Below are 23,288 nucleotides of genomic sequence, written 5' to 3' on the forward strand. Positions count from 1 at the left end.
TGAATATCATATTAGTCAGCAGAAGCTGCTTGTGCAGCCTATTCACATCGTTTTGCGAATAAGACGCATTTTAATGGAAAAAGGCGCACGTAAAGACGCTTGGCGCTAACAAGTCATGCCACAGCATGGCGCGACAAAAGGGCTGTTTAATGTGCATGGAGGCTAGATGTAAGTGGACATAGATGTACATAAATTCAGAGGCATCTTCTTTTAAAGATATGGTCACCCGACAATGTTACCGTCAAAAAATTACCTTGTACAAAGATGGGGGAAGGGGGGTGCACAATGTGCCTGATCTCCCCCCTACCGACCCTCTCTTTCAAACGATGTGCCCCTTTAGTAGTTATTGTCTGGTGGTCACCAGAAAATAACCAAAACAATACATAAAAAAAAAAAAAAAACTTTTGCTGAGGGGGAACTTATGCCCAGATCTTCCCATATTTTGTCAAATAAAAAAATAAAAAAATGGATCACCTCGTTTAATGTGGTGTTAGTTTTTTTTTTTTTTTTCTTTTTTGGTAGGTCTGGTTGTCCTACCATACTACTCTTACACAGTGGAAGCATTTAAAGCAACACGGCTAAAAAATTAATAGGAAAAAAAGTGCATCATCTCCTAGTGCAGATTATTAATTTCTGAGTATTTATTTTGAAAGAAGACCTGCATGCAGAATACTGCTCGGGGCTATTTTTTTTTATTTATTTTTTTTACACAGTGATCATCCTGTGTGTCTGTCACATGGCTGATCACAGGGGTCAGATTCAAGCACAGCCTTCACTGACAGCCTGTGAAGGGGTAAGGGAACCAGAGGAAAGCCCTGATAACACTATCTTGAGATAGTGTTATTATCACAGGGCTCCCTCGAGTACTTCTTTACAATTTTTTTTTTTTAGTAAATTCGTCGAGATGGCATTTCTCATTAGAAACATGTGAAACACGGGATTGCTGTATCACTGGTGCGTTTTACTATAATTTTGTGAATATACTCAACTGAATACACAAATGTAAAAATTCTGAAAATAACTTTTCTTTAAATATGAGCACAAATAAGCTCCACTAGTACATTCAGCCGAGATGACATTGTTACTTGGTGAATGGAGCTCAAACGTCAGTGCAGATAAGGATCAGTGATCACCACAAAGAACATTAATAATGTCAGGGAACGGCAGGATGGGCAGGGCCCTAAAACAATAGGACACGTTCCATCTATGTCAGTACATTGTGCTTGCTAATCTCCAATGTGTAGAACTGGTGGCTGCAGTGACAGCTGTGCTGCAGTCACCAAGTGGTGAACATAACTCACCCTAAGGGGGTATCCTATTATCCGCCGTCATTTTTCAGCGATTTTTACCCACTGATCATTATTGGGCTATCCAATTATAACTCTTGTTTGGGGGGCAAAAACACATGGGATCCGCAAAAAGCTGTGGGGTACATTCAATTAATGTCAGATCCTTTCCGACATGCATTTGTCGGAAAGGATCCGACAGGGGTTATTCAATAGAGCGGGCAAATCCAGAAGGATTTGGCCGTTCGAGACATGTCAATCCGACTTTTTACAAAGTCGGATTGACATTGTCGGAAACTGGGCCAAAACCTGTTGGATTCAGCCGCATTTCTGACAGCAACACGCGGATCGGTGGTTATTCCGCCGATCCACGTGCTTTCCGACAGCATTCCAACAAGTCAGATTTCCTGACTTGTCAGAAAAACTGAGCCCGGATTGAATAGGTCGGAACCCCTTCCAACCTATTCCAGTCGGAAACTGCCGCCTTTCCGACAAGACAGCAGTTTCCGACTAACTGAATATACCCCTACGTGTTTCTGCAGCTACGATCATGGGAAAAATGCTTACTTAGCAAGGATTAGGTTTGAGGCAGGCGAAACCAAATCCCCAATAAGTTCCGGCATCGGGGCTAATAGGATAGCCTCGGGCAAGTCCATTAGCCGTGGTACATGAAAAGGACTTTGGCTCATTGGATGCCGTACTGACATGGAGACTTCCCCAGAGATGTGTACGGAGCAGTCTAGCACAGACCGCGCAGCACACCTCTCCCCCCACTCAGCACAGCGCGATGTGCTGAGCAAGGGAAGGACGGACACGGGAGGGCCACTCATTTCACCCAGCGGGCCAATCTAGCACCGGCTATAGCGATGCGTGGGATTGCGCATCTCTGTCGCTGGCACCCCTACACACGGTGCGATATTCTAAGCAATCTAGTCAGATTGCTTAGAAATTAGCTGAACATCGCTCCCTGTGTTCCCCCCTTAGGTGCGCCACAGATCACATTAAGCACTGCATGCGTTAGTCCAACAAATGAAGTTTACAGGTTAAATAAAAACGGTGGCTTGTACCATCATTGCAGTCTTGCTTTCCTGCCATGTAACAGAATAAGGCAGCCATTCATATTTTATGAGACTGACTGATCATTTGCATCATCTGGAGTATACTGTATAGGATTTATGTAATCTCTCACCGTAAACTTTATCTGCACAAGTTGCTAATCCGTTTCTTTCACATTTCTGGCTGCTTAACTCACAATTGCTAACGCTGGTGATAGACGCATCTGATATGTAAATAGTTACAAAACAGATTAAACTGGATACTTAATGAATAGATTTTACGTTTTCTGTTGGATAAACAGAGCTTCTGCAAAATGTGGGAGGACTGGTTTATATATACTGTACCTTCACCTTAGCCACCCAGTGTTAAGCATACAATACTATTCAGCGAACATCACAGTTAGTCACTGTATATGCCTTCCTAACCAAACATACTTTACCATAATCTACTTAGAAGTCTATTTACTAAACCTTTAAGATAGATAAGATGGAGATAAAGTCCCAGCCAATCAGCTCCTGTCATTTTTCAAACACAGCCTGTAACATGGCAGCTAGGAGCTGATTGGCTAGTATTTTATCTCACTCCACTTTTTCTTTTTCCAAGGCTTGGGTAAATAGATCCCCTAGTTACTTATGCCAAGCCTGTGGTACCAAAAGGGGGACAGGTACAAAGGGGCAGATGTATTAACCTGGAAAAGGCACAAGGAAGTGATAAATGAAAGGTGATAATGCACCAGCCAATCAACTCCTAACTGTTAATTTACATATTGGAGCTGATTGGCTGGTGCGTTTATCACTGGCTTCTCACTTCCTTATGCCTTTTCCAGGTTAATACATCTGCCCCAATATACCAGAGCCCAGGCCTGCCATAGAGATGACTTGTGCCCCCAATATGTTGCAGCCTGGACTTTCCAACATGGCATGTCGTCGTCGTCCCCTTTCTAATTAGGGGTCCAGCATTTCTAGACTATTTTCCCATTTCTCATTTCATTGTCTTTTCAAAGCAGTCTCGTATTGTTTTCCCCTGTAGCCTGTAAACAAGAGCAGCCCTTTGTCTAACTTTATTGTGCAAGCATGATCTTTGTCCTTTGAATTATTGATGTATAGTGATGTAGTGAAAGAGGCTACAAGTTATAAAAAAAAAGACAAAGAAAAACAAAACAAAGAAATCGATTATAAAAGATAAAAGAAAATAGCTAAACCCCAGCTCTTTGTGAAGTGATCTGCTACTTACTGGAAGGAGGCCGAGGGGTCCTGCCAGTACAGGACCTGATGGACCTTCTCGCAGGTGCCGCAGATCAGATTAAGTATCATCTCCAGGTGAATTAAACTGTGAAACCAATGGGAAAAGTCAGGGATTAGCAGGGTTACAGCTAAACAATGGTATATTAGGTAAATAAACACATTACATGATATCCAGCAATGATAACACACGTCTCTTATTACGGGGCCCTTTTATCAGCAGGAGATGTCATTTTACTAGTCACATGTAAAGAAAAGATTGTTCAACCATTGAAACGGGTTGGTAACGTATTGCCGGCGCCTGGGATTCCGGTGGTCAGTATACCGACTGCAGGATCCCGGCAGCAGAATGCCGGCGGGAGGAAACAAATGCAACAGAGGCCCCTGCGGGCTCGGTGGCTCGTTGCGCTCGCCACAGGATCTATTCCCGTTCTATGGGTGTCTTGGACACCCATGAGTGGGAATAGACCCTGTGTGTCGGCATTCCATCGGGCGGCATTCTGATCGGTCGGGATTCCGGCGTCGGCATGGTGACCGCCGGGATCCCGAGTGCCGGTCATATGACTGCATCCCATTGAAACGGTCTGCAAAAATGGCTGATTGTTACCATACGCTAGAAATCTACAGACCCGATTGGTCTGCAAAATCCAACATCTTTGACACCCGGATTCTGATACTATTTTGGTCGGAATCGGCAATCGGTGAACAGTATAAAATCATCTGCAAAACACAGAACTGGCTGCCGACGATATATGGGCCCCATTACTCTGTATGTCAGACTGTTATTACCCAACACCACTTAGCACATAAGTGCATTATACTGTAAGTATGGGGCATGTACAGATGTGTCCTCTAGCCTCAATACGCCATGCAGTGCGAGATACCTGGTGCAAGCGAACTGCTAGGTCCTGTGCAACTCTGCTACTGTCAGGCTAGGACGCACCCGGAGACTGTGCTGAGTAATGCGATATGTGACACTTGTATATCGGTGTGTGGCTGAGCCCGTATATCAAGCACAACGGACCTTGAGCCGCAGCCACTGCATCATAGCCCTTTGCATACAAATTCAGAGACTCAGTCGCACACAGATCTACAAGTGTCACGTATCGCATTAATCAGCAGAGTCTCCTGGCAAAAAAAATTCCCGTGCTAAAAGAGTCACATGGGACCTGGCACGTTGAGGGGAGCTGTTTAGCACGACTGCAGCAATAACATGAGGGCCCATCTGTAGGGTAACTAAACATGTGGTGGTCACTGTCAATTTGGAGGTATAGTGTGAACAATAAAAGGTTAACTACCTTGTTCGGTGATAGACTGCAGATATATCAAAGGTCATTCCTGCTGTATTACATTACAGACAACTAAAGCTCCACCTACATCGTGTAGACAGGGCCTGATACAGGTCAAGAAGTGGCTTCTTCAGGCCTCTGAGCGGGATCTAGCATTGTGGACATATTTAACAAAGTATAGAACACTGCATATATTTAATGTAGGTTATTCAGTTCAGCAATACATCACCTTTGATATGGGTTAAGGCATTCATTTGCATATGATATATGGGAGTACTGCGGTAAGTCAGACTCCGTATGTAACACATTCTCAGCCTACTGAGCCTAGACTAAACACATAGCTAAAAGGTAAGCAAACTTATTATGGGAACTTCAAAGAACTGTTCTTCAGCAAAATCCTTTACGGTATCATTAAACTGTTTGCAAAAGTTATTACTAAAACATGGACTAAAATAAGATTAAAATGAAAACGGAGATTCACTGACGAAGGGGGTTATTCAATATAATTGCGGTCGCAACTGTGGATGACCCCCTGCAGCCACAGCCTGCCCGTGTACATTGGCGCCGCAATGCGACCTGAATAACCCCCTAAAACTGGTCTAAAATGAAGAAAATAGGATTTTAATTACCTACCGGTAAATCCTTTTCTTGTAGTCCGTAGCGGATACTGGGGTCCACATTAGTATCATGGGGTATAGATGGGTCCACTAGGAGCCACTGGCACTTTAAGACTTTGATATTGTGGGCTGGCTCCTTCCTCTATGCCCCTCCTACCAGACTCAGTCTAGGAAACTGTGCCCGAGGAGACGGACATACTTTGAGAGAAGGATAGAAAAGATAGTGGTGAGATTCCGAACCAGCACACACAACTAGAGGAAAGCCAAGCTAACCAAACTTCAAACCAGGAACAGCAACAGCTGAACCAACAATACTTAACCAAGTAACTGTGCAGGAAGTACGAAGCACTGGGCGGGCGTCCAGTATCCTCTATGGACCAAGAGAAAAGGATTTACCGGTAGGTAATTAAAATGCTATTTTCGCCTACGTCCTAGAGCATACTGGGGTCCACATTAGTACCATGGGGATGTACCAAAGCTCCCAAACTGGGTGGGAGAGTGCCGAGTTTCCTGCAGAACAAATTTACCAAACTGAAGGTCCTCAGAGGCCAAAGTATCGAACTTGTAGAACTTAGCAAACGTGTTCGAACCTGATCAAGTAGCTGCTCGGCAGAGCTGTAAAGCCGAGACACCTCAAGCAGCCGCACAGGAAGAACCCACCGACCTAGTAGAGTGGGCCTGTACAGATCTTGGAACTGGCAAGCCTGCTGTAGAATAAGCATGCTGGATAGTAAGCCTGATCCAACGTGCAATTGTCTGCTTTGAAGCAGGACACCCAATTTTATTGGTATCATAGACAACAAACAGCGAGTCAGATTTTCCGTGACGAGCTGTCCGCTTCACATAGATCTTCAAAGCCCTCACAACATCCAAGGACACTGAAGTAGCAGAGGTGTCGGTAACCACCGGAACCACAATAGGTTGGTTGATATGAAACGCAGAAACTACCTTAGGAAGAAATTGCTGATAAGTTCTGAGTTCAGCTCTATCTTCATGAAAAATCGAATAGGGGCTCTGATGAGACAACGCTCCCAGCTCCGTCACACGTCTTGCTGAAGCCAAGGCCAACAGTGTGACGGTCGTCAACGTAAGAAACTTTACGTAAACCTCCTGTAAAGGCTCAAACCATTCCGATTGCAGGAACTGCAACACCACGCTGAGATCCCAAGGTGCGGTAGGAGGAACAAAGGGTGGTTGGATGTGCAGAACACCTTTCAAAAATGTCTGAACCAGAGGGAGAGAAGCCAATTGTTTGTGGAAGAAAATGGATAAGGCGAAATCTGGACTTTTAAAAAGGAGCCCAAAAACGTAGGCCCACATCCACACCCAACTGCAGAAAAAGGAGGAAACGTCCCAATTGAAAATCAACCACAGGAAATTTCCTGTGCTCACACCAAGAGGCGTATTTTTTTCAAATACAGTGGTAATGTTTAGACGTTACCGCCTTTATGGTTTGGATCAAGGTTGGAATAACCCTATCCGGGATCCCTCTCCAGGCTAGAATTTGACGCTCAACCTCCATGCTGTCAAACGTAGCAGTGGTAAGTCTTGATAGATGAACGGCCCCTGTTGGAGAAGATCCTCACGAAGAGGTAGAGACCACGGGTCCTCTAGGAGCATCTCCGGTAGATCCACGTACCAGGCCTTTCTTGGCCAGTCCGGAGCAATGAGAATTGCTTGAACCTTTTCCCTTTTTATTCTTTTGAGAATTTTTGGGATCAATGGAAGTGGAGGAAACACGTACACCATCTGGTAGACCCAAAGAGTCACCAGAGCATCCACCGCCACTGCTTGTGGGTCTCTCGACCTGGAACAATACCGCTTGAGCTTCTTGTTGAGACAAGATGCCATCATGTCGATTTGTGGCATTCCCCACCGACGTGTCAAGCACCCGAACACCTCCGGGTGAAGGCCCCGCTCTACTGGGTGGAGGTCGTGTCTGCTGAGAAAGTCTGCTTCCCAGTTGTCTACTCCTGGAATGAAGATCGCTGACAATGCCACAGCGTGTCTTTCCGCCCAGAGGAGAATCCTTGACACCTCTAACATTGCTGCTCTGCTCTTCGTTCCTCCCTGTCGGTTTATGTAGATTACCGCCATCACATTGTCTTACTGAATCTGAATGGCGTGATATTGAAAAAGATGTGATGCCCGTAGAAGGGCGTTGTATATGGCCCTTAGTTCCAAAATGTTGATTGGAAGGATGGTCTCCTGACTTGACCATTTTCCTTGGAACTGTTCCCCTTGGGTGACTGCTCCCTAACCTCTGAGGCTTGCGTCTGTGGTTAGCATAATCCAATTTTGAATCCCGAACCTTCGGCCCTCGGTCAGGTGAGAAGTCTGAAGCCACCACAGAAGAGAAATCCTGGCTTTTGGCGACAGACGGATTCTCTGGTGCATGTGAAGATGTGATCCGGACCACTTGTCCAACAGATCCAGCTGGAAGGGCTTTGCGTGAAATCTTTCGTATTGTAGAGCCTTGTAAGAGGCTACCATCTTCCCCAGGAGACTAATGCATAGATGCACAGATATCCGGGTTGGTTTTAGAGTACCATCGACTGGATTACCAATGCCTTGTCTAAAGGAAGGAATACCGTCTGTACCTCCGTATCCAGTATCATTCCCAAGAACAGAAGCCTCCGTGTTGGTTTCAGATAAGATTTTGGTAGGTTCAGAATCCACCCGTGATCCTGGAGTAGTTGGGTTGATAGGGCAATGTTGTCCATCAACCTCTCCCTGGATGACGCTTTTATCAGCAGATCGTCCAGGTACGGTATTATGTTCACTCCTTGTTCGTGGCCAATTCGGAATATGAAGGTACGCATCCTTGATCCAGAGACACCAAGAATTCCCCCTCCTCCAGACCCGAGATCACCACTCTCAGAGACTCCATCTTGAACTTAAATACCCGTAAGTACGGGGATCAATGACTTGAGGTTTAAAATGGGCCTTACCGACCCGTCCAGTTTCAGTACCACAAACAGGTTGGAATATTAACCCTGGAACAATAAGCAGAGTCTGTACCAGTTTTTGAATTGCTGCCTGTAACGTCGTACTTGCTTCTTGAGAAGCTGGTAAGCCTGATTTGAAGAATCTGTGACGTGGGAGTTCCTGAAACTCCAGTCTGTAGCCCTGGGCGATAAGATATTTGAACCAGGGATCCTGGCATGACGTTGCCCATATGTGACTGAAATATCTTAATCGAGCTCCCACCTGCCTGTCTTCCAGCCAGTGTGGTCCACCGTCATGCTGAAGGCTTAGAGGAAGCAGAACCGGGGTTCTGTTCCTGTGAACCTGCAGTTGCTAGTCTTCTAGGTTTACCTCTATTGCCTTTGAAGGCAGTAAAAGAACCTCTGGTTTTATTTTTAAATTTTGCTGTCCGAAAGGACTGCAGCGTTGGAGCGGAGTAGGTTTTCCTAGCTGGGGGAGCTGCGGAAGGAAGGTATGTAGACTTACCCGCCGTAGCCTTGGAAATCCACAAATCCAGTTCAGCTCCAAACAAGGCCTCACCTGTAAATGATAGGTTTTCCACGCCTTTCCTGGAATCCGTATCCGCAGTCCACTGGCATAGCCGTAGGCCCCTGCGTGCTGACACTGCCATGGCGGTGTTGTGTGCATTGAGCAATCCTATTTCTTTTATGGCCTCTACCATAAAATTTATAGAATCCTGTATATGCTGTAGGAGTAAAACTATCACCCCCTTGGATAAGGAATCTAACTCGACAATTAGATTACCTGACCATTTTGCAATAGTGATCCATGCACAAGCATTAGTGGGTCTCTGGGCCACCCCAGCAGCTATGTACTTGTGTGTGGATTTGAGAATGTTCTCAATTTTGCAGTCAGCCGTGTCCTTTAAGGATGCTGCCCCAGGAACAGGTAAGACTATCTTACATGACAACTTAGATACCGATGCGTCAATAATCGGTGGGTTTTCCCATTTTTTTTCTATCATCCTGAGGGAAAGGGAAGGATGTGAGTAATCTCTTAGGGATCCCAAACTTTTTTATCAGAATTAACCCAGGTTTCCTCAAACAGAGAATTCAACTCTTTTGATGCAGGACAAGTAGCAGAGGACTACAGTTTTACATTAAAATAAGACACCTGATCCTCCCCTGTCACCTTATCAGGAATTTACAGACCATCTCTAATAGCTTCTATCAGAGCCTGTACCCCCTGTGACAGAGCTGCATCCCCTCCCCCACTGAGTCCACCTCACCCTCCTCTGCATCTGACATGTCGTCACGAGTGTCAGTCTGCAGGATCTGGGCCAGTGTACGCTTTTGTGGACAAGTGGTAGGGGTCTGAGGCGCTGGTGTGGTGCCTGAATCTCTATTAATCAGGTCATCCACAGACTGTCTTAAGTACTGCGTCTCTTTCTCATTCTGGGATAATTTATTAGAAATATTCGAAATCATCCCTTTTAGAGAATCCAACCATGCTGGTTCGGATCCACTAGCCTGAGAATGAGTACTTTCCCGAGTACATTATAGTGATCCCCCTGGGGAAGAAAAACACTCTGCCGTGCATGAAACGCACTCCTTAGACATAGTAATGTGAGGTACACACACACACACACGAGAAAAGGTTAAGCCCAGTTAACCCAAACAGAGCCCTTCTAGGGAGACACAGAGTAAAATGGAGCCAGCCACACAGCGCCCTTCTTGCTAAAGCTTAAGCCTAGCTGGGTCGCAGACTAAGTACCCTTAATAGGGTATCAGTGCTCTTATACTGCTCCCCCCCTTTCTATGACCCCTGGTCCCGCTGAGGTAATCTTGAGTCCTTGTGGAGGAGCTGCGCTTCTCTAGCAATCTGTTCAGTGAGAGCTGCAGAGGGAAAAATGGCGCTGGTGAGCTGCTGGATCCGCTCATAGTGAAGCCCCGCCCCCTTAATGGCGCGCGGTCTTCCCATTTTTTTAATACTGGTTGAGGTTTATAATGTGCTTTACAGTGGGTTAGAACCCCTGTAAGCTGCTGCCAGTGTGGGTATTCTGTATTTTAAGGCTTCAGCTCGCCCCTCACAGCGGAACACACATAGTATGCCTCTGAAACCTGGAGCCGCAGCCTGCCTGTCAGTGCTGCATCTCCATACCCTTATGCCGCCATTACCGCCGGCGACCCACTAACCTGGACGCCGGCTTTCTACTCACCACTCTTCTCACTTCTGGTTCTGTTAGGGGTGGTAGCGTGCAGCGGGAATGTACGCTTGCCGTGGTGGGGCTTGCGAATAGTTCCCTCAGGAGCGCAGTGTCCTGTCAGCGGGGAACGGGACCATTAACCCTATGGGAAGTTGGACCGTTCCCCTCCCCCTAAGTCCCACGAAGCAGACAGTCTGGTGCCAACCAGCCCTGCCTGAAAATAACAAACATAGAAATAAATGCAGAAAACTCTTCAGGAGCTTCCCTAAGCGTGACTCCTCCAGGGACATTTTCTAAACTGAGTCTGGTAGGAGGGGCATAGAGGGAGGAGCCAGTCCACGCTATCAAAGTCTTAAAGTGCCCATGGCTCCTAGTGGACACGTCTATACCCCATGGTACTAATGTAGACCCCAGTATCCTCTAGGACGTAAGAGAAAGAAAAGAAGAAGAAAAAATAAGAATTTACTTACCGATAATTCTATTTCTCGTAGTCCGTAGTGGATGCTGGGGACTCCGTAAGGACCATGGGGAATAGCGGCTCCGCAGGAGACTGGGCACATCTAAAGAAAGCTTTAGGACTATCTGGTGTGCACTGGCTCCTCCCCCTATGACCCTCCTCCAAGCCTCAGTTAGGATACTGTGCCCGGACGAGCGTACACAATAAGGAAGGATTTTGAATCCCGGGTAAGACTCATGCCAGCCACACCAATCACACTGTACAACTTGTGATCTGAACCCAGTTAACAGCATGATAACAGAGGAGCCTCTAGAAAAGATGGCTCACTACAGCAATAACCCGATTTTTTGGTAACAATAACTATGTACCAGTATTGCAGACAATCCGCACTTGGGATGGGCGCCCAGCATCCACTACGGACTACGAGAAATAGAATTATCGGTAAGTAAATTCTTATTTTCTCTAACGTCCTAAGTGGATGCTGGGGACTCCGTAAGGACCATGGGGATTATACCAAAGCTCCCAAACGGGCGGGAGAGTGCGGATGACTCTGCAGCACCAATTGAGAGAACTCCAGGTCCTCCTCAGCCAGGGTATCAATTTTGTAGAATTTTACAAACGTATTTGCTCCTGACCAAGTAGCTGCTCGGCAAAGTTGTAAAGCCGAGACCCCTCGGGCAGCCGCCCAAGATGAGCCCACCTTCCTTGTGGAGTGGGCATTTACAGATTTTTGGCTGTGGCAGGCCTGCCACAGAATGTGCAAGCTGAATTGTACTACAAATCCAACGAGCAATAGTCTGCTTAGAAGCAGGAGCACCCAGCTTGTTGGGTGCATACAGGATAAACAGCGAGTCAGATTTTCTGACTCCAGCCGTCCTGGAAACATATATTTTCAGGGCCCTGACAACGTCTAGCAACTTGGAGTCCTCCAAGTCCCTAGTAGCCGCAGGCACCACAATAGGTTGGTTCAGGTGAAACGCTGAAACCACCTTAGGGAGAAACTGAGGACGAGTCCTCAATTCCGCCCTGTCCGAATGGAAAATCAGATAAGGGCTTTTACAGGATAAAGCCGCCAATTCTGACACGCGCCTGGCCCACGCCAGGGCCAACAGCATGACCACTTTCCATGCGAGATATTTTAACTCCACAGATTTAAGTGGTTCAAACCAATGTGACTTTTGGAACCCAAAAAACTACATTGAGATCCCAAAGTGCCACTGGAGGCACAAAAGGAGGCTGTATATGCAGTACCCCTTTTACAAACGTCTGAACTTCAGGGACTGAAGCTAGTTCTTTTTGGAAGAAAATTGACAGGGCCGAAATTTGAACCTTAATGGACCCCAATTTCAGGCCCATAGACACTCCTGTTTGCAGGAAATGTAGGAATCGACCCAGTTGAATTTCCTCCGTCGGGCCTTACTGGCCTCGCACCACGCAACATATTTTCGCCAAATGCGGTGATAATGTTTTGCGGTTACATCCTTCCTGGCTTTGATCAGGATAGGGATGACTTCATCCGGAATGCCTTTTTTCCTTCAGGATCCGGCGTTCAACCGCCATGCCGTCAAACGCAGCCGCGGTAAGTCTTGGAACAGACAGGGTCCTTGTTGGAGCAGGTCCCTTCTTAGAGGTAGAGGCCAAGGATCCTCCGTGAGCATCTCTTGAAGTTCCGGTTACCAAGTCCTTCTTGGCCAATCCGGAGCCACGAATATAGTGCTTACTCCTCTCCATCTTATCAATCTCAGTACCTTGGGTATGAGAGGCAGAGGAGGGAACACATACACTGACTGGTACACCCACGGTGTTACCAGAGCGTCTACAGCTATTGCCTGAGGGTCCCTTGACCTGGCACAATACCTGTCGAGTTTTTCCCAACGGTTTATAATCATGTGGAAGACTTCTGGGTGAAGTCCCCACTCTCCCGGGTGGAGGTCGTGCTGAGGAAGTCTGCTTCCCAGTTGTCCACTCCCGGAATGAATACTGCTGACAGTGCTATCACATGATTTTCCGCCCAGCGAAGAATCCTTGCAGCTTCTGCCATTGCCCTCCTGCTTCTTGTGCCACCCTGTCTGTTTACGTGGGTGACTGCCGTGATGTTGTCCGACTGGATCAACACCGGCTGACCTTGAAGCAGAGGTCTTGCTAAGCTTAGAGCATTGTAAATGGCCCTTAGCTTCAGGATATTTATGTGAAGTGATGTCTCCAGGCTTGACCATAAGCCCTGGATATTCCTTCCCTGTGTGACTGCTCCCCAGCCTCGCAGGCTGGCATCCGTGGTCACCAGGACCCAGTCCTGAATGCCGAATCTGCGGCCCTCTAGAAGATGAGCACTCTGCAACCACCACAGGAGGGACACCCTTGTCCTTGGTGACAGGGTTATCCGCTGATGCATCTGAAGATGCGACCCGGACCATTTGTCCAGCAGGTCCCACTGGAAAGTTCTTGCGTGGAATCTGCCAAATGGGATTGCTTCGTAGGAAGCCACCATTTTACCCAGAACCCTTGTGCATTGATGCACTGAGACTTGGCTCGGTTTTAGGAGGTTCCTGACTAGCTCGGATAACTCCCTGTCTTTCCCCTCCGGGAGAAACACCTTTTTCTGGACTGTGTCCAGGATCATCCCTAGGAACAGAAGACAAGTCGTCGGAACCAGCTGCGATTTTGGAATATTGAGAATCCAATCGTGCTGCCGCAACACTACCTGAGATAGTGCTACACCGACCTCCAACTGTTCCCTGGATCTTACCCTTATCAGGGAATCGTCCAAGTAAGGGATAACTAAAATTCCCTTCCTTCGAAGGAATATCATCATTTCGGCCATTACCTTGGTAAAGACCCGGGGTGCCGTGGACCATCCATACGGCAGCGTCTGAACTGATAGTGACAGTTCTGTACCATAAACCTGAGGTACCCTTGGTGAGAAGGGTAAATTTTGACATGAAGGTAGGCATCCTTGATGTCCCGAGACATCATGTAGTCCCCTTCTTCCAGGTTCGCAATCACTGCTCTGAGTGACTCAATCTTGAATTTGAACCTCTGTATGTAAGTGTTCAAAGATTTTAGATTTAGAATCGGTCTCACCGAGCTGTCCGGCTTCAGTACCACAACAGTGTGGAATAATACCCCGTTCCCTGTTGCAGGAGGGGTACCTTGATTATCACCTGCTGGGAATACAGCTTGTGAATGGCTTCCAAAACTGTCTCCCTGTCAGAAGGAGACATCGGTAAAGCCGACTTTAGGAAAACGGCGAGGGGGAGACGTCTCGAATTCTAATTTGTACCCCTGAGATATCACCTGAAGGATCCAGGGGTCTACTTGCGAGTGAGCCCACTGCGCGCTGAAATTAATTGAGACGGGCCCCCCACCGTGCCTGATTCTGCTTGTAAAGCCCCAGCGTCATACTGAGGGCTTGGCAGAGGCGGGAGAGGGTTTCTGTTCCTGGGAACTGGCTGATTTCTGCAGCCTTTTTCCTCTCCCTCTGTCACGGGGCAGAAATGAGGAACATTTTGCCCGCTTGTCCACGAAAAGACTGCGCCTGATAATACGGCGTCTTCTCATGTTGAGAGGCGACCTGGGGTACAAACGTGGATTTCCCAGCTGTTGCCGTGGCCACCAGGTCTGAAAGACCGACCCCAAATAACTCCTCCCCTTATTAAGGCAATACTTCCAAATGCCGTTTGGAATACGCATCACCTGACCACTGACGTGTCCATAACCCTCTACTGGTAGAAATGGACAACGCACTTAGACTTGATGCCAGTCGGCAAATATTCCGCTGTGCATCACGCATATATAGAAATGCATCTTTTAAATGCTCTATAGGCAAAAATATACTGTCCCTATCTAGGGTATCAATATTTTCAGTCAGGGAATCCGACCACGCCAACCCAGCACTGCACATCCAGGCTGAGGCGATTGCTGGTCGCAGTATAACACCAGTTTGTGTGTAAATACATTTTAGGATACCCTCCTGCTTTCTATCAGCAGGATCCTTAAGGGCGGCCATCTCAGGAGAGGGTAGAGCCCTTACAAGCGTGTGAGCGCTTTATCCACCCTAGGGGGTGTTTCCCAACGCACCCTAACCTCTGGCGGGAAAGGATATAATGCCAATAACATTTTAGAAATTATCAGTTGTTATCGGGGGAAAACCACGCATCATCACACACCTCATTTAATTTCTCAGATTCAGGAAAACTACAGGTAGTTTTTCCTCACCGAACATAATACCCCTTTTTGGTGGTACTCGTATTATCAGAAATGTGTAAAACATTTTTCATTGCCTCAATCATGTAACGTGTGGCCCTACTGGAAGTCACATTTGTCTCTTCACCGTCGACACTGGAGTCAGTATCCGTGTCGGCGTCTATATCTGCCATCTGAGGTAACGGCCGCTTTAGAGCCCCTGACGGCCTATGAGACGTCTGGACAGGCACAAGCTGAGTAGCCGGCTGTCTCATGTCAACCACTGTCTTTTATACAGCGCTGACACTGTCACGTAATTCCTTCCAACAGTTCATCCACTCAGGTGTCGACCCCCTAGGGGGTGACATCACTATTACAGGCAATCTGCTCCGTCTCCACATCATTTTTCTCCTCATACATGTCGACACAAACGTACCGACATACAGCACACACACACAGGGAATGCTCTGATAGAGGACAGGACCCCACTAGCCCTTTGGGGAGACAGAGGGAGAGTTTGCCAGCACACACCAAAGCGCTATATATATATATACAGGGATAACCTTATATAAGTGTTTTTCCCCTTATAGCTGCTGTATTGTTAATACTGCGCCTAATTAGTGCCCCCCTCTCTTTTTTAACCCTTTCTGTAGTGTAGTGACTGCAGGGGAGAGCCAGGGGAGCTTCCCTCCAACTGAGCTGTGAGGGAAAATGGCGCCAGTGTGCTGAGGAGATAGGCTCCGCCCCTTTTCCGCGGACTTTTCTCCTGCTTTTTTATGGATTCTGGCAGGGGTTAAAATTCATCCATATAGCCCTGGGGGCTATATGTGATGTATTTTCGCCAGCCAAGGTGTTTTTATTGCTGCTCAGGGCGCCCCCCCCTAGCGCCCTGCACCCTCAGTGACCGAAGTGTGAAGTGTGCTGAGGAGCAATGGCGCACAGCTGCAGTGCTGTGCGCTACCTTGGTGAAGACAGGATGTCTTCTGCCGCCGATTTTCCGGACCTCTTCTGTCTTCTGGCTCTGTAAGGGGGCCGGCGGCGCGGCTCTGGGACCCATCCATGGCTGGGCCTGTGATCGTCCCTCTGGAGCTAATGTCCAGTAGCCTAAGAAGCCCAATCCACTCTGCACGCAGGTGAGTTCGCTTCTTCTCCCCTTAGTCCCTCGATGCAGTGAGCCTGTTGCCAGCAGGTCTCACTGAAAATAAAAAACCTAAACTAAAACTTTCACTAAGAAGCTCAGGAGAGCCCCTAGTGTGCACCCTTCTCGTTCGGGCACAGAGATCTAACTGAGGCTTGGAGGAGGGTCATAGGGGGAGGAGCCAGTGCACACCAGATAGTCCTAAAGCTTTCTTTAGATGTGCCCGTCTCCTGCGGAGCCGCTATTCCCCATGGTCCTTACGGAGTCCCCAGCATCCACTTAGGACGTTAGAGAAAATGTGACTTTAAACCAACAACAATTTTAACTAAAACTAAATTGAAAATCCTTGTCAAAATTAACACTGACACACTGAACTAAATATACTATAAAAGGAACTCTGCAATATGAATAAGGGTATTCTGCACAATACAAACCAAACTGAAAACTAGTGTGCAATACTTAATACTGATTAAATGTAGCCTGGTTCTAGAGCCTTATCCATCTGGACCTTCTTGCAGCAAAGTCACCTATTACATCATCGTATGACAGCTGTGCGGAGGTCACATGACTAACGCTAATAATGGAAAGTCCTTCTAACGCCACAGCAGATCCCAGGAAGGTCAGAGTTTAGAGAAGCTCCTACCAGAAGCAGCAGCAGATGCTGTAACAGGAGAAGAAAAGTATAGATTGCCTGAGCTACACAAATATTGGTAGGCTGTAGAGAGCAGACCGGGTATACTGAAGGGAAGAAAGGGGCATAGGGTTGGCATGGCCACAGAACCTCATGATAAGCAAGATAAAATAGTATGTGGGTTACCGCACTGTACAGGGGGGAAGTGGCGACCACATAAGGGGACATCTGTCCTGCTCAGCAGCTGCTGGACCCACAGGACAGCGTGGAGTAGAGGACTTGAGGGCGAGGGTGTGCGCACTCAAGAGGAGGTATCTCCAAGTAGGTGTACCCTGCAGATCACTTAGCCACACCCACAGCGGCCGGCACCTATGAGGAGAACATTCCTCCTGAGTGCACACCCCCCATCGCCCTCACGTCCACTCCTTCCCACTGCTGTACAGGGGGCACCGGTGGCCTCACAGGGGAACAATGGCCTCCTTAGCAGCTGACCCTGGCATGAGTCAGGACCCCATCGAACTCCTCCCACAAGCCAGGCCCATGTAATTAGTACCCACCCCCACCCTCTCGGCACCACTGCACATTGGGTACATTTCTGTCAGCTTCTTCTCATGCAGGAATATCAGGTGTAACATATTTATCATGGAGCGTTTTGTTTGTTTGTTTTTTTAATGGAGAAATTTAGCATTTCTACTGCAAGTTCCCTGCCATCAAATCTGGCTGCCAAGGGTTAGTACAGTGCTCAAGGTCTAATGCTGATCCCGCATCTTTTGCCATTATTATGCCACAAGTTGATGCACCACCCAGTTCACAGGATTAGGCCACAAATTAATGGGGTAGATGTATTAATCTGGAGAAGGCATAAGGAAGTGATAAAGCAGTGTTAAGTGCAAGGTGATAATGCACCAGCCAATCAGCTCCTAACTGTTAATTTACATATGGGAGCTGATTGGTTGGTGTGTTAATCACCTTGCATTTATCACTGGTTTATCACTTCCTTATGCCTTCTCCAGTTTAATACATCTGCCCCAATGTCCCCTGTCTCATCACATGCTGCTGGCTCAGACGTGGACCTTCTGCAGGGAGAAGGTCACATGGTCTCCTGCTCTCCTCCATACGTCTCCTCACTGGTGCAGACGTGGTGGAGACACACACACACAAAGGAGCCGCCAGCGGGCGTGATCTCTCCCAGCAGTGGATATACAGTCAGTGCTTTACTTGGCATTGTGACAAAGCATGGAGCTTCTCCGGTCAAATTGTTCTGGGCACCACCCCTAGAGCAATGGCACCCTCTAGGCATTTGCCTAATGGCCTATGCATAGGGCTGGCTTGCCACACACACACACACACACACACACACACACACACACACACACACACACACACACACACACACACACACACACACACACACACACACACACACACACACACACACACACATATATAGCGTATAAGGGATGCTATGGTGGTAATATAAGCAGTACTGCTACTAATATACATTCTTAAAATCTTTTGCTCATCATATCTTGGCTTTGGGAAATTTGAGGCATTTGCAATCCCCTCAAAGTACACCAGTGTGCAGGGCTAAAGTACAAGTGCCCTTTAAAACCAAAACATTGAGAAACCGGTCAGTTGGCAATAATAGTTTCTAATGACTCTTTTGATGGGTCAGACCTCCAAAAAACGCAAAATTCCCATTTTAAAAAAACGCAGCTGTCAACTTCCAGCAATATAATGCCACCTATCTCTTACCCTTTGTCATCCATAAAATATAAAAAAAATAAAAAACACAGAAAGAAAAAGCAGTTAGTAAAGCTAGTACTCTACATACTGTAATACCCCAGTTAGATTACTAGACACACCCAATTAGGCAGGGTATGGTATCTCATTAGGCGAGGTACAGTACTCTCCCAAATTTTGGGAACATGTGTCAAACCTTGGAGAAAGATAAAGTGGAGGGAGTTAAAGTACGATCCAATCAGCTTCTGCCGTGTTATAGATTGTGTTTGAAAAATGACAGTTAGCAGTGGATTGGTTGGTAGTTTATCTCTCTCCAAAGTTTCATACATCTCCCCCATAATATTGTGACTAGTGGACAGTTCACAGTAATATCCAGAGGTCATTCTCAAGGCACTCCACCTGCCCCTGTATATCCTCTGGTATGTTATACAAACATGCAATAAGATTAGGATGCGGTGCTGTTGCCTTATAGTCAGTTCTGTTGCACTTTAATAAAATGTGGTTAGAAAATGTGTGTTTAATTTCTATAAAAGAGCAATCTGATTGGTTGGTTGTCATAAAAGTCCTCCAGTGTGTATCCCTTTACTGTTTGGTACAACATGCCCAGTGGGAGGTTCACCATTAGCCACTGGTAAGGTGCCAGCTATGAGAACGTACTTACAAGCTCTTAAACTCCGCCACGGCTTCCTGACGCGTAAGTCTCACTTTCTGCAGCTCCTCTCGCCGCACGCTGTAGTATTTCCTCCTGGCTAGCTCCGGCTCAGGGATAGGAGTGTGCGACATCTGCTGGAGGTAACCGAAGAGGGCAGGTATGGAGACAGCCAGGGCTCCCACAGAGAACCATGCCACTGTGGGAGGAAATGAGAATTACTGACAAGTAGCTTCCACCTAACACTCGGGCAACACTCTCTAGCAGACAAACTCACTCAGTGGAGAAGTGAGCCAGTGGAGAAATTGCCCATGGCAACCAATCAGCATTAAAGTAACATTTATAATTTGCATACTATACAATTGTACGGTGCAGCTGATTGGTTGCCACGGGCAACTTCTCCACTGGCTCACTTCTCCACTCTTTTCACTGCTTCATGAATAGACCCCTCTGAGTTTCTGCAAGTTACAGGGAGATGTATCAGATCTTCTAAAGAGGACGAGTAGAGAAGTGGCTTATAACAACCAATCAGAATCCAGCTAGCATTCATCAAGTACATTCTATAAAATGATAGCTAGCAGCTGATTGGATGCTATAGGCAACTTCACATGCCCTCTTCAGGATCTCCCCGTTAATATGAAATCATTATCTTTCTTTTGAGTCGCTCACTTGACAGCAGTCACACATATTATTTATATGGGGTGGAGGGAGTAAAATAAAGACTGAAATCGGAATGCTTATAGTGCCAATAGTTTTACTGCATGGATTTAGATGAATCTGGAATGACATACTGTATCAGGACAGTGATTGGTTCTTGTTCTTCAATGTCACATATATATATTTATCACTGATCGCGGGGTATTTAAACCAATCCGTTATTTACAGAGAGTAGTTAAGACCCTAGCTCATACCTGGTTACTCTCCCGGAATGGCCGGGGGGCTGTGGAATCTCGGGTGGTGCTCTTGGTTACCCGGAAGAATATTCAAGTCTCCCAGAGCTGCCCACCTCCCTCCAGCACCGCCCACTGTGTAATGAGTGGTCCGGGTGGCACATAACATGATTTACTGTGAATTGCGTCAACTTAGCCCAGCTCCCCTGCTTTACAATGGCGGTAAGGGGTGCAATGTGTGCGGAGCTTACCATCTATATTCCTCATCACATGCACACACTTACACAGTAGGGTTAATTGTTTTGAGAGCCCATTAACCTACCAGTATCATTTTTGATTGTGGGAGAAAACCGGAGCACCTGGGGGTCACTCACCCAAGCATGGGGAGAACATACAAACTCTACAAAGATGTATGGGCTGTGGCGGGAATCGAACCCGAGACCTCAGTACAGTGAAGCAGTAATGCTTACCATTACACCACCCATGCTGAATGCCCACCCCCTCCTAAAAAAAAAAAAAAACAGGGAAAGATTCTAAAAAAAAAAAAAATGCAGATTCACTCGCTTGTGGGACAACGCTGTTATTATCCATGCTGCTCAGAGTGTATGAACGCCCAGGTGAGCTGTGCGCAGAGACCCCTCGCCACTGTAAAATGGTCCCCCATTCTCCATGCATCGCTACCACCCCACCTTACAAAGATACATGCCCTCTCTGGTCGGAACTATCTGCCTAGAGATTCTTTGGGAATATGTTGCATAGGCTTTGTTTCTTTCAGAGGTCATCACTGGATTTCTGGGAGATTGTGATAGCAATACCTAGGACCATGGAGGTAAATTGGATGTATACTGCTCTCTCCATGCGGCGGGTCATAGAAGTGACCTATATCCAAACAAACCCCAATGCAGGGATATTATGTCATGTATAAATGTGGCAGTTGTTGCAATGAGAAACCTTATTTGATAACGCATATAGCCATAGGGATCATAGGGGTACATTTACTAAGCAGTGATGAAAGTGGAGAAGTGAGCCAGTGGAGAAGTTGCCCATGGCAACCAATCAGCACTGAAGTAACATCTATAATTTGCATACTATAAAATGATACAGAGCTGCCGATTGGTTGATGGGGAAATTTCTCCACTGGCTCACTTCTCCAATCTTATCACTGCTTAGTAAATGTTCCCCATAGTGCCTTAAAAAACCAAAGCTGGGAGACGTCACGATGTTCCCATTCGTACGTGTATATCTCAGGTTTCTTTTTTTTCTTTTTCTTTTTTTACACGTATAGAACAGAGATAGGGGTGTATTCAATTAGAGTCGGAAACTGCAGTCTTGTCAGAAAGACGGCAGTTTCCGACTGGAATAGGTTGGAAGGGGTTCCGACCTATTCAATGCGGGCTCAGTTTTTCAGACAAGTCGGGAAATCCGACTTGTCGGGAAGCTGTCAGAAAGCACATGAATCAGCGGAATAGCTGCCGATCCGCGTGCTGCTTTTGGAAACGGGGCCAAATCCGACAGCTTTTGGCCCCCTTTCCGACAATCTCAATCCGACTTTAAAAAAAGTTGGATTTAGATGAGGGAGCTGAGAGGAGGAGACGGGGGAGAGCAGGAACCCAGCGGCTGCAGCAGCGGATCAGGAGGATGGGGCACCGCCGCCGCTCGGTGCCCCATCCTCCTGATCCGCTGCTGCAGCCGCTGGGTTCCTGCTCTCCCCCGTCTGCTCCTCTCAGCTCCCTCATCTCAATCCAACTGTTTTTAAAGTCGGATTGAGATTGTCGGGAACGGCCAAATCCTGTAGGATTTGGCTGTTCATTGAATAGGTCCTGACAGATCCATTCTGACTGTAATACCCCTTTCACTCCGCACAAATAACCCGGAATCGACCCGGCATATTGCCGGGTCGACGTGCAATGTGAAAGGGGCATAGCCGAAATCACGGGTCGTCTGACACAGCAATTCAACCCGGGAATAAAGCAGTGTTATGCCCAGGTTGAATACCGGGTCAATGGCAGCGTAAACGGGCTCCCGGGTCGATGCAACCCGGGACCCGTTTACTGCAGAAGGGAGAGGCGGCGCGGAGATGATCGCATCTCCCAGCGCCACGTCCACCTCCGCCCCCACCGCCGGCTCCGCCCCCCATTGCTATGGAAACCCGCCCGGCATATCGCCGGATCGGGGAAGCCTGCAGCAGCCGCCAATGCCGGATCCCACCCGGGAAGGACCCGTTTCCAATTCCCGGGTGGGATCCGGCATTTCCAGTGTGAAAGGGGTATAATTGAATATACCCCATAAATGGGGGTAAAGTGTAATCAGGGAGATTGCTAGACTCTTCAGGGAGAGTTGCCAAGTACGCCCAGCACCCATTATAGATATATCAGCAATACTGAAAAGGTAAAAAAAAAAACAAAAAAAATGACCAGATGTACATAGCATAAAAGGCTATTCTCCGCCACACAACAGGTGATCATCACACATCAGATATGAGCCTAGGTTTACATTTTACCATATATACATCATTGTCATTAAGCAGACATCTGTCGCACACCACCCACACGTGACAGGCTACCCATCTACGGCTACACCCACCTGCCACATCTAACATAACAACTCACCCCAACCCCGTCACCCCGGACACAACGCGTCTCTTTAATAACCCAGGTAAATTATTGCCAGTGCTTTGTTAATATCCTCTGCACACACGAGGTGAGCAAATAAACTCCACCCTATAATACCTTATAAAGTGTAACAAAAGGCCCTTTATTTTAATTTGTACACTCACTTTAGCATATGTACCCAGCAGTATTATTTAAAGCTGTAATAAACTTAAACACATAACAAAAATTTTAAAAAATAGATTAAAAAGTAACTTTGTGCTGAAATATAATTTCTGCTAGGAACAGTGTGTTATATACTGACCACTGCCTGCACCTGTCCTTATACTTCTGAGCTGGGGAGTATGTCAGCCAATCATATTAACA

At 47.0% G+C, this 23,288-nt stretch overlaps 1 protein-coding gene across 5 annotated transcripts in view; it reads right to left on the bottom strand.

Moving 5' to 3' along the window:
- The window catches only part of ZFYVE27 (zinc finger FYVE-type containing 27), a 144,945-nt gene that overhangs the window by 109,053 nt on the left and 12,604 nt on the right, over positions 1-23,288 (bottom strand). For all 5 annotated transcript variants that reach the window (XM_063962315.1, XM_063962316.1, XM_063962317.1 and 2 more), the window contains exons 4-5: positions 19,436-19,622; positions 3,576-3,671 (exon numbers count right to left, since the gene is read on the bottom strand). In XM_063962315.1, coding sequence (XP_063818385.1) covers positions 3,576-3,671; positions 19,436-19,622 — 283 coding nt within the window. The remainder of the gene's footprint in view (positions 1-3,575; positions 3,672-19,435; positions 19,623-23,288) is intronic.

The sequence above is a fragment of the Pseudophryne corroboree genome, chromosome 3 (assembly GCF_028390025.1).
Source record: "Pseudophryne corroboree isolate aPseCor3 chromosome 3, aPseCor3.hap2, whole genome shotgun sequence".
NCBI lineage: Eukaryota > Metazoa > Chordata > Amphibia > Anura > Myobatrachidae > Pseudophryne > Pseudophryne corroboree.